The sequence below is a fragment of the Pieris rapae genome, chromosome 4 (genome assembly GCF_905147795.1).
Source record: "Pieris rapae chromosome 4, ilPieRapa1.1, whole genome shotgun sequence".
NCBI classification, from domain to species: Eukaryota; Metazoa; Arthropoda; class Insecta; order Lepidoptera; family Pieridae; genus Pieris; species Pieris rapae.
Window position 1 is genome coordinate 4439044 of NC_059512.1, and position 12361 is coordinate 4451404.

Consider the following 12361-nt stretch of genomic DNA (forward strand, 5'->3'; position numbering starts at 1 on the left):
TACGCATGTTTAACAGGGTCGCTAATAGCAAGCACGCCACTTCATCGATAATTTGATAATTATATTTTATTAAATAATAATATTTTGATAATTGAGCATTTTGACACTGAAAATTAAACAAAAACGTAATTTTACACTTCATTGTAGTTTTCTGTGATACGTATATAAAGAAACATTATAATTAATCTTAAATATCAACGATTCATTACTTTAGATTGTAAATAAGTGTGGCGAGTGATAAAAATTATAAGACAAACGGGACAGACAGACAAACTTATATCTGCCCTATTATTGTCATGAAAATATTATTTTAGTATTTTTTACGTTTGTAAGCAGCTATAGGTTTGAAATAAAACAACAAAATTTAATCAGCAGTATTATTTAAATTGCTTTGAATCACAATTTTGTAGTGTTTATAGGTTACAATAATTACAAAGGAAGATTATTTTTCATTTCAAAATACATAGTATCCAGTCACATGCGTTGTATGCTATTACATAGATAAATACAATAATAAATTATTATTTTTTTACAAATTTATTCAACATATACGTCGCCGATTCGTCGTGATCCTATTCAGAGATAAATATATCATAATATTACACATACATTCCCTTGTGAATAAACAATTAAACGTGGCAATACTTAGTTATTAATTTACATATATTATTTTAAACTATAAAAAATTTATTAAACAAATCTACTTGTGAAAGGAAGATAATATAACATTCAAAAGTACCAAAAAAACTGTTTAACGGTTATAGGTTATAAATCAAGTTGTCACTTACGGAAACATAATTGTACATACATAATTCTTTATGTATCTGTTTATGTAATTTTGACTGAGCTGGATACTTTACACCGTTCATCCTTCCCCATTTGGTGTTAAATACTGGCAGTACATAACAATTTTTACACTCTTCTATAATATTGAAACTTAATAACAATGATTACAATGCATACAATTTTTATATACATAAAAAACTTCATAAATTCGCTATTAAAGTAATGCTAAACATTACAAGCAACAAAGCAATAACTTAATTTGATGTTTAACTAAATGATGTAATACCTATTTCTAGCGATCCGTGAAAATAACCTACAATGTTAAAAATTAACCGCACAATATCTATGATATGCAATATTATATTAGGCAGGCTAAAGCAGACTGATATATTGTCCAAAATAAAAGTTTAGCTAATGTTTTTTTCTCGTGCTAGCACACTTTGCCGTAATTTTTCTAACTGTCCAATATCCTCCGTGGGTTTCTTCTTGACAACAAAAAATACTTTGAAAGTCCCTTTACAGTTTTGCTCAAATAGTCATCATTCCTTCGTTATACATCTTTTATGTATCATCATTAAATTAACTAAGTCTATATTATTGCTTATTGCTTACGGGACATTCGAATCCATAATTTAATGCTGAGTAGTTAATAAAGATTAAGTTTTCAGGGATTATATAATCGTATATACGCCAATGTCGGCATAGGAAAAAGCCCTTTAGGTAATGAATATCTCAACATTCATACTTGTATTAAAAGAAAAACGTTTATAAATTATATGTGTGACTACTCTTTAGGATTTCATAACATATACTTTTATTTTAAAAATGTTTCTATATCACATAAGATTAAAAATAATAAACCGATATTCTGCACAAAATATCAACCTGTCATACATGACCAAACTATAACTATAAAAAATCAACAATACCGCACCGTATCTACAAAAAACAACAATTAAAAACCTAACTCTCACACAACATAATTGTTTTTGCAATTTTATCACATTCGTTGAAATTATTCGCCTTTGGCGCATTTAGTAATAAATTTTGAGAATTTTCACGTTATTATTAAATCCTAAAAGCAAAATTCAGTAAAAATACTCAAAATTTAGACCGATTTAACATTAATAGTAGCCAAAATTAATTAAAACTGAACAATAATCTCACTAGCATTCAATCCATGTCCTTTATTACATTTCTATAATACTTAGCTATTACTAAATACGATTTAAAATGTGTGAATAAGCTTCTTATTAATATAATAATAAAAAGTAGTTAAATTTTTTAAATTTAAATTCTATGTATAGATTTCAAGATTTTTTCCATTTTTTTAATTTTCATTTCTATATTATGTATTTCTCTAACTATATCTACGTCTAGTGCACTATTTTTAGCTGTGGTCAATAACTAAAGGCGGTTCGTAACTGATGCTCCCAAATTTTGTATTATTATTTCATAAACTTAATTTGAATATGAAAACATAAATATATGTAGCCTACTAAATTTAAAGGATTGCATTGTTTGTTGGAAACTCGACCTCTTATAAGTCTACATACTAAAAACATTTAAATTGTAATTTAAATGTTTTTAGTATATTGTAGTCTATTGTTGTGTATAGTGCGCACATATAATTTGTATTAATTAAACTTTATAAATACCTGGAGCACAAGTTACGACAGCACTAAAAAGCAATCTATGTATTGAACTGTTTGTGACGATTGCGTGGATAATAAAATACTCTCTTTCTATAAATCGGAGTAATTTTTACCACAAAAATATTATTGCTTTCAGTTTTCTCGCTTATTGTTAAAAATATTGTATACGACTTAACTACTTCCTTCTCTTTAAAATATATCGTTGGCGTTCCGGAAGCAACGTGCACGCTATCTAAAAATATATACATGACCACTAGCTAAATGAACTATTGTCTTTAACGGAAAACAAATGAGAAACCGATGTGTTAAGAACTTTTGGCGATACAATTCGAAATACTGATTACGTACTCGCCGTCTACGTATACATATATAAATATAGCATCTTAAAATTAGCAATCCAAAAATATAAAATGTACATGTTACATTCGCGCGCCCTCAGGTACCCCAGTCCAGTGAATCTGGTCACTGTTGACATTATTAATAGAGGTTTTATTCGCGTGTACTTTATCGCGTCACTAGAGGGTGCAAAAGCCGCCACAGTTGGACGGTTATTCTCGAACTTCGTCGTTTCACATAAATTTCAACTAACAATTGCTATTATTATTAATGATTTCCAGATCTTCATATAACTTATCTAGCTTTCGAAATTTCAAAGATGAAAGAACAATTTCCAAAAAATGTTAGCAAAAACCCTTAATAAAATTTATAACGATACCAGCAATGGAAATCGTTAATAATAGAAAATCCTCTTCCGACTATTCTGGGCCAACCTTCGAAAGGGATGTAAGACATAAAAAGTATACGAATGTATTCAGAACGTTTACATCAAATATTCAATCCAAAGTTTTAAGACTGCTTTATCCCAATATTTTTCGAATAGACAACTCAAAATAAAAGTCTATACCACGGCCCTGCAAGCAAAGCAACCTTAGTCATTCGTAACTTTGCTTTATAAAAATACGAATCGAAAATATCTCGACGGCAGCATGTCGTCTTATGGTAAGCTATTAGTACTTCTAACTCTTAGTCTATATCTATATTGCTACGTTAAAATATCAGAGAATTCAGAAAAAGGGAATAATTAGGTAGTTATTTCTATAATTAAGTGGTGCACAACCTTATTTTTTTCATGAACGCTAGATTAGTATGGCATTTAGCTTTATTAAGGAATCTAAAACAAAGTTTACTATATACTAATGAACTAATCGATTTATATTGATAGTAAGATATTTAATAGTTGAAGTAGGAACTAGGGGTGGGGAATCGAAATTTGGAATAATATAATATTGAAATCTTTAAGAGAAGTTGACATTGCTAAATATAAAACAGAATATGAAATGATATAAACAATAATGTGTAGTCAATGGAACGCGTCGTTCGGCGCGGGCGCACCCGTTCGCTGCGTCGACTAGAGAATTAACCTATTAGGCTGGAATGAAACCTTCACGGTAAACGTTAGACCAATAGTAAAACTAACTTTTTTTTTCTTAAATACGATAAAATCTCAAAATACTCACAGCTCGTCGGGTTTATTGTATTATACGCTAGGTGCATCTACTTTATAAGAACAGTGGCTTTTAATAATTTGAATTTGTACTTAACCTACTCTCTAACTTCACCGTGGAAATCAATAAAACAAAGTAATTCCCGAAAATTCACGTAAAATTACAAAGTCGATATTGAAAACAAAATCAAATACGTTTAATTCGCTCCAATGGCACAGAAAGTATTTAAGAATTTTAAAACACTTCATCTCATCGGCGTTCTAGGAGAATTATTTTACATCCAATTTAGTTTCAAAAATATGATTCCAATAAATGTTCTAAACAAATTTCTCAAAAATATATTATGAAAATATAATACAAATACGATAAAATTTATACTAAATATAACCCTGTCTATGACCTGAAGTTCCAACGAAAAACAGAAGAAAACAATGTTAATTTCAAAAAACTCGATAGACTAAACTATACCGTAAAAAGTGAACAGCTATAGATGTTAAAATCAATAAACAATAGATCTGGAATGTATTACAGAAATCACATTCTAGGAAATGGGGCTATAACGATCATTTTTATATATTAAAGACGAATTAGCAACCCGAAGACTATAGAAATATAAACCTTCGTGAAACGTAAACAAACTATACTTTAGCTTAAAATAAGAACCAATAAGCGCCTACTTGTTCATATAACTTCAGAAGTCGTTGGTATAATTATCTTCGGTAAATAATTGTAGCGGTGTCAGGTCACATTTTAAATAAAAGCTCGATCAGTAAATCATCATCGGCGTTCATAGGTGATTCGGGCGCTAAGTAATCAATGATTCTGAAACAAAATCTTTGTTAAGGTTCGTAGGACTACATGCACAACTTTCTGCATTCTCTGTGATGTATGCATGCTAAATATGTTTGATTACTTTCTTTAAAAAAAGGCTTTGTTTGTTCTTTCATGTTGAATATATATTTTCATCTACCAATCAATCAATCTTACATTATGTTTCTATTTATATGTGTATTCCGTTTTGGCTTTTGTGTGTAATTCAATTGTTTGGATATTGTTTAAAGATAGCTGTAGGTATACTTAAATAAATAAAATAAAAAATTGCCAAGACTCCTCCAAAACATATTAAGCGCATTTATTACAAATGAAAGGTAAGATTCATAACCGATTTCACTACCTATTTTTATTTGAGCTTCTTTAGCCAAAGTTTCATGTGAACAGACCGTGGCTGGGAAGCCAAACGAAAGGAGAGTTAATTCTCCCTATTGTAAAGAGAAAAATCATTTTCTATACCTATTAGGCGTGTGAGGTGTACTGGTGATGGGCTGCAACGAGTTTCGGCGGGCATCCTGCAGCAGCCGGTCCGCCCTCGCGTTTGCGGCTCGTTCTCTCTGCAATCTGCCGCAAATAAAGTTTTGAGGTTTACATTATTTATTAATCGACGATTATACATATTTTTTATAATGAAACAAAGCCAGATTGTTAAAAGTTATGTGTTTATTTATATAAACTATAGTATTAACATTGTCAAGTTTTGTGAACGAAGTATTTGTATTTCTTGACAAGAACGCAAATCGTATTATCAATATACAATATACCATTTTTTTTATTACTTACATTTGTTGTAAACTCCTCCCAAGTACTGGTGTGCAAGAAGTTAAAAAAATGTTTTCTTAGTATATTCTACATTACCTATTATTACATTATTAGACCAAGTATAATCAGTTCAAAAACTGTTGTCAGACTCAACATAAAAAAATAGTTGTCCAAAAATTTTAATATGGAATAAAAAAACTTCATTTTTTTCTTTAAAATTAGATAAAATATCAAATAAATTGTTGTAGATCATTTCCGCTGCATTCTGCTATGCAAATTTATATTTATGTCAATAAAACAGTTAAACGACATTGAAGCCTAAACTACATTCACTGGATTATTTAAATCCAGTGAATGACGTTTAGGTTTCAAATGGATATTTTAACAGTATGAAATTAAGTGTTATTGAGATCTGTAACTGTATAGAAAAAGGACTTTTTGTAATGCAGTAAACTAATGTATATATAACCATTAATCGAAAAATCTATTATTCAAAATATTGATTTTTATACCACAGCCAAGTGACACAAAACGGTCACAGATAAGTCGAATCGACGATGACCTATCATTAAATAATGTCTAGCATCTCATGACATGACATCGAGATGTCTGCCAGAGTTTCTGTGTGCCTGAGTTAAGTTAGTCGAAGACTATTTATGATTAAAAAATAACATCTATATTAGTGTAATTTGTAAATGACAACCAGTAAATTACTTGACGTTTGTATACATGTTTGCTGTCTGGTACATTATAGAAACTAGCTCGACGCCATCTTACATAGAGAGACGTTTAGGCGGGCTTTTTTGAATTATGAATGTTAAATTCGCATTGAAGACCCCATAGTTAACAGAATTAAAAATAAAAAAAATTATAGATACAATATCTATAGTTCTATATAAATTGTAGCATTTTCCCCTAAATTTGGGTGAATAAAATCCTATATTAAACGTTAGCCAGTTGGGTTCAATTTTCAAATGAGTTATTCAGAATTCAATTAGTAAACGAGTTATAAAGTTCACATGAATAAATTAATAAATAAATATGAAATCATTAAGAAGCCGAGAGCAAAAAGTTTTAATTAAGACCTTAAGTAAACTAAAAGGGATTAAGTACAAAGAGAAACTCCAAAACCGAATAAAACACGGCCGGCTGCTGAAATTATTTCAGATATTGGATGAGGGCACAGAACAATTCCGGCAGTAGGATAAATATAACATGGAAATGTACTCGGTATGACTATTAGTTATTAGTTATAACTATATTAGAAATTACAATATCTCATTTAACATAATAGGTACTACACCTTTCCCGCTAATCCTAGGACTAAAGATTTTTTTTTTTATTAATTACACTACGATACATTTGCAGTACAGATATAGGCAGTTAACATAAGTTATTAGGAAGGCAACGAGTGGCCTTATCGCAACCAAGAGATCTCTTCTTGGCAACCCTAGTAAGGAAAGATAAAAAAAGAAATATTAAGGGAAATTGGAAGAAATTAACAAAAACAATATTATATACAAGTACAATAAAAATACAACTATTAGGAACTATAATGTAAAATAAAAAAACGAAGCTAATTTTAATATAAAAGCTAACTAAAATATGAACGCAGTTTATAAATTAAAAAATATATATATATTATTCGTAGCTCCAAAAGTTGTATATATGGACTGTGCCTGTGGCAAGCTATACAATCTCGTCGAAAAGTATTTTTAAACTACGCTTTATATCATAATATTACCGTCACTGTCAACTTTGAGATGTGTTCCTAGTATTTTATATGTTAATAATAATAATTATGTTGCATAAGTTAACAACTAATTGATATTATTAATAAGGTTTAGAAACGCTCTTTGATAGGGCTCGCCGGAAGGCAACACCGTTCAACTAAATTAGTCCTTAATTACATTTTGTTACTAGTCGTCTTTCTGTCAAATTATCTTTGTTTTATATTGAAAAGAGACAAATCAAAACTATTTCAATTATTTAATTTTGATGTTTCTGTTTCACCATCATACAATCCCACTCGCAAAGTATGTAGACGGCAACATTAGGAGTGAAGTCTATTTGAATATTTTTATAGTGGCTTCCCACACAAACACAGTGGTAGGGCCACTGTGTTTTTAGATCTCCGATTTCTGTAAGTACCCAGCTTTCTGTGCTTGGCCCATGTTTTCTTTCGTCGTGTTAAATGCGCACATATACAGAAAGTCTATTGGTGCATAGCCGGGGTTCAAAAGGGATAAAAATCGCTGAAGCCATTAATATATATATTGCACAATTACTATTTTGTTTATAATTTACTTTAAATTCATATTCGTAAACAGTGGTTGTTTTGATTTTCAATGTTACTAGATCTATAAATTAACGACTATTATACAATAATTACTATTTATTATTTAATAGTTATATTTATTTACTTTTTACCATTTTTTTACCTTTAATAAAGTAATCATTTGATAGACTGGTGTTTGACTCTTTAGTCAAGTCGGTTTCTGTCGCGGAATGATTTCACAAATTGTCGTGACTTCTTTATCACAAATTCGGGTTGATAACATAAAATAACAACTGGTTGGTACGGCTCTTGCCTTCTTACACCATTATTTAGTTGCTACCCTGGTTCTTTCTTTTTGTCACTTCCTGCTCTTAATTGGTTTCCCTTCTCTCACTCCGTTATATATCATTTGGATGCTATTCATAGCTTATTATTTGTATGGGAATTATATCAGCTCCATTCATCCATTCTTCCAGTTGACCGTTTTCATACTAATTCCTTTGGTGGTAGTAAGTAACGCCTGTTCTAATGCCATCTTTCGGAAAAGGGGCTTTAAGGGCCATTGAAACCGTCATTTCGGGTCTCGGCACTAATAAAAGTTATTCTCCCTTCACAGAAACACAAAGGAATATTAGATTTCATATTATATTGAATCCTTAGTCAATGCCGAGGGAATTTAGAACTAAAGTATCGGATGATATTAGTTTTCCGTAAACAATTTTGGAATATAGAGAATATTGGAACTTTCTAAATCAAAGGCAATAACAGAAAAGGTTGTATATGTTGGGCGTTATTTTAATAACGGAAATCGTGTTAATTAAAATATTCATGTATAAGATACTTTTAAGTACATGGATTTTAGGGGAGATATAGCACATATACGACAATTGTGAAACGGTTTTTAAATAATAATTCATAGGTGAATTATCTTCTAATATCTCGGCTGAAGATTGCATCCGTTTCTTTGATCACTTTTATTTATACAAGTTTTATGTGTGTAGCTTTCACGGTTAGAGCTAGTTGCGCACATATAAAGGAAATTCCAATCTTGCACAACCGTGATATACACTTAAAAAGATAATCTATTATAGATTTGGTTTATACCAAAAAGTAATATACATAAATATTACAAAAAATTATTTTATTGTTGCTGTGTTTTTTTTATTAAAAATTGAAGTTATATGTTTAGATAAAAAACGTCAGCAAAACATACTGATAAAATTTTTCCCGTGGACAATGGTTTAAAACTTAAGTTAAGATTCAATGTCGTAAGGGTTAGAAACTACTTCCATACTATTTACATATAAACTTCCATAACCATTCCAAAAGTAATTAATTTGACATGTGGAAGTCATAAATCGTGGAGACATATGTCTGAATTTCCATGTACCAATTGTTGTTTACCGTGAAACAAAATGTATTTAATACAATGTGTACTAGTTACATTAGATACTTTTCTTGGAATTAAGGGATGAAACACTTTCCTATTTGTAACAGCTCCCGCTGTATAATTTGTTACAAATGATATGTAATCTCTTTCCAGTATCTCTTATATGACATTCATAATTCTTCATAATGCTTTTATTATGTAAATCTAGTATAATGGTTTCATAAATAATTAGTTTTTGCATTCCTCACTTGTATTCTAAGTAAGTCTATTCTAAACTCAAATCAACTGGAGTAAGTCACTCATTAGCAACGAGTTACTGACAAAGACGCCGTTACATAACGAGTTTTATTATTTTTATTAAATTTGGAAAAAGGTAACATAAATACTCACTTGATTTTAGTTTGTCTCATAAATTGTTGGATTTTCCTCGCCGCTTGATTTTGACGACGCTGTGAGTAGGTTTTTCTGTGAAGTTAGTTTTAATGCTTAATTGACAGATCACAAATCATATGCCCTGTTGATATGTCAATTATCTTCTTCACTTAGAAATATTATGTTATTATTAAATAAGGAAAATTAACTATATATATAAAAGAATCGTGTGAAATAAAATAATTGCAAAATGCATTACATAGTAAAAATTAAAGGCATAATAAAATTGGAGGTGAATGGGTCATATGGTGAGAGAGAGGAGTACAGAATAACAACGGAGTGGTACACGTTAGAGAGAAAGAAGTATATAAAAAAGGTAGTGAGTCTAATGTGGATTCGCAACGCCAGATCACGTCAAGATTGGAGTAATTAAGAGGCCTTTATCGACAAGCTGTGAATTTTATAAATTAACAACCGTGCCGTTAGACATTAGGATATAAACATTATTTACTTTACAATTAATCTGTTAGTTAAACAGCATTAAAGCTTTTTATTAATGCAGTGAGACAACTATCACATTTTTGTATCTTATATAGTCCCCGTCTAGTTCTTTCTATTTAACTTTACGAAACACTTATTTTATTTTTATATCTTCATGTGTGATAAAGATTAATAACGTGGCCGAATATGCCTAGAAAACGTTAATGTTTTCTAAGCAATTTAATTAATTAATTTATTTAATTTAATTAATTAATTTTTAATACATTGCTAAATAGGTCTGCTAATTATAGCACGAACGTTAAATCTTTCAAGTCACTTCAGAACTTCTTACTTGATTGTCGCTGTGGCGGCCTGTTGCCGACTCTCCCTGTGCGAGCGGTACCCGCGCTGAATAACAATGGCGGCGGCGTGCATTTGCTTTAGGTAAGCGAACTGAAACAAACACAATACTGACATAACTGTTTCATTATAAATGATTGGTATAAGCTTATCTAATACCGTGACGATTTTTGATAAGATTCGTTTTATTATTATTTTTTATTTGTCATGAATTATGAATTATTGGTTACGGTACTTTTATCATATATTTGTTTATTTATTTGAATATATAGAAAACAGAATATAAATAATCCAAAAGAGCTACAATCCTAAATGGCTCTAAAGCTCTGATTACATGTATTTCTTACATCATTTTTATTTTATACATATCTAGGTACATCATTATTTTGTGTATGATGCTTCTATGATTATTGCGTTTAAGACATGTCGCAAGCAAGTGCTTATTGTTCACATAAAAAAATATATTGAATACAGCCGTAATTCGAATCCACGACCTCAGGGATGACACTTAGGCCTGTTTAGGATGTTAGTCTATACTAACAGCCTAAAAAACAGATTATTTGTTTTAATTTTTTTTATAGAACAGGCGCAAACAGGCAGGAGTCTAACCTGATGTTAAGTGATACCGCCGCCCATGGATACTCTCAATGCCAGAGGGCTCGCGAGTGCGTTGGCGAACTTTTAAGAAACGCTCTATTTTTTAAGGACCTTAAGTCGAATTGGGACGGAAATACTTCAGTAGGCCGCTGGATCCATATAACAGTGGTGCGCGACAATAACTGTCTTGAAAAACGCCCAGTACTTTTAAGTAAATACATTAACTTTTACTTGAATATAATGACTTACATTGACCGCTTCACTGTGTATGAAATGATTACTAACTTTAGTAAGAGCTAAAGTTTGCGAAATTAATAAAAATGTATGGCTTTGTGCCATCTATACTAATATTATAAAGAGGAAAGGTTTGATTTTTTGTTTGTTTGTATGAATTGAATAGGCTCCGAAACTACTTGGCAGATTTGAAAAATTCTTTCACTGTTGGAAAGCTACATCATTCCTGAGTGACATAGGCTATATTTCATTTTCAAAAAAAATAGGCATCCTTACTAAAATTACGATAACATTAACATTTGTTTATTATTTGATACAATTCTAACAGATGGCGCTGAGTTAAAGGTAGTTTAGTTTAGGTCCGTGTCGTGGTACCAACGTTTCACATAAGTTCTCCTACGGTTTCCCTTGATTAATTTACTACTATGTAAACAAAAACCTTAGCCACAGCAACGCTTGGCCGAGTCTGCTAGTATGTTATAAATTTGTTAAGTAAAATTAATTAATTAAGTAACGTTTAGATGTAAAAGGAAGAGACTGGCTGCCCACAACACAGGGAATCCTAGTGTGGGGGCCAGTGCACTCTACTTTATAGAAACATTAATGTATTTTGTGTCTAATAAAGTTATTTCTTTCTTCTTTCTTTCATATAAGGTATTTGCTAATCGTGTATAAGGCAATGACCTGTTTGTATCGCCGGTAGCAGTTCTGTATGGTGATGGCAGCAGCTGCTGCTCGCCGCTGCAGTTGTCGTCCGCGGTACTGACGATATGCCTTTTGGATGGTTATGGCAGCTGAGTACAATTCCCGCTGCTCACGATCTGTAAAACAAATGAAAACCGTATTGACATTTATCTCTGAAATCAAATTGTGCTAAATATAACTGTTTTTGTTCAAGAGGTACCTTTTATACAAGCTATTGTCTTTTTGGAGTATCATCTCTCCTTCGGTGTATCAGAGTATTTGAATATATATGTAACATCAAAAATATTTTGTTTTTATCAAGACCAAAATTTAAAAAAAACGTATCTATTTAACATAACATTTATTATTATTATTTATTCATATGTTCAAAGTACAAAGTTATTATTATAAAAAGCTTTTTGAATTT

General features: G+C 30.6%; 1 protein-coding gene across 2 annotated transcripts in view; it reads right to left on the reverse strand.

Moving 5' to 3' along the window:
• Positions 1–372: 372 nt before the first annotated feature.
• Positions 373–12361, reverse strand: part of LOC110992935 (calmodulin-binding transcription activator 2) — a 146685-nt gene continuing 134696 nt past the window's right edge. For both annotated transcript variants that reach the window (XM_022258940.2, XM_045627916.1), the window contains 5 exons: positions 11935–12071; positions 10412–10512; positions 9598–9672; positions 5237–5341; positions 373–4768 (listed from right to left, as the gene is read on the reverse strand). In XM_022258940.2, the coding sequence (XP_022114632.1) occupies positions 4690–4768; positions 5237–5341; positions 9598–9672; positions 10412–10512; positions 11935–12071 (497 nt within the window). In that variant the 3' untranslated portion in view covers positions 373–4689. The remainder of the gene's footprint in view (positions 4769–5236; positions 5342–9597; positions 9673–10411; positions 10513–11934; positions 12072–12361) is intronic.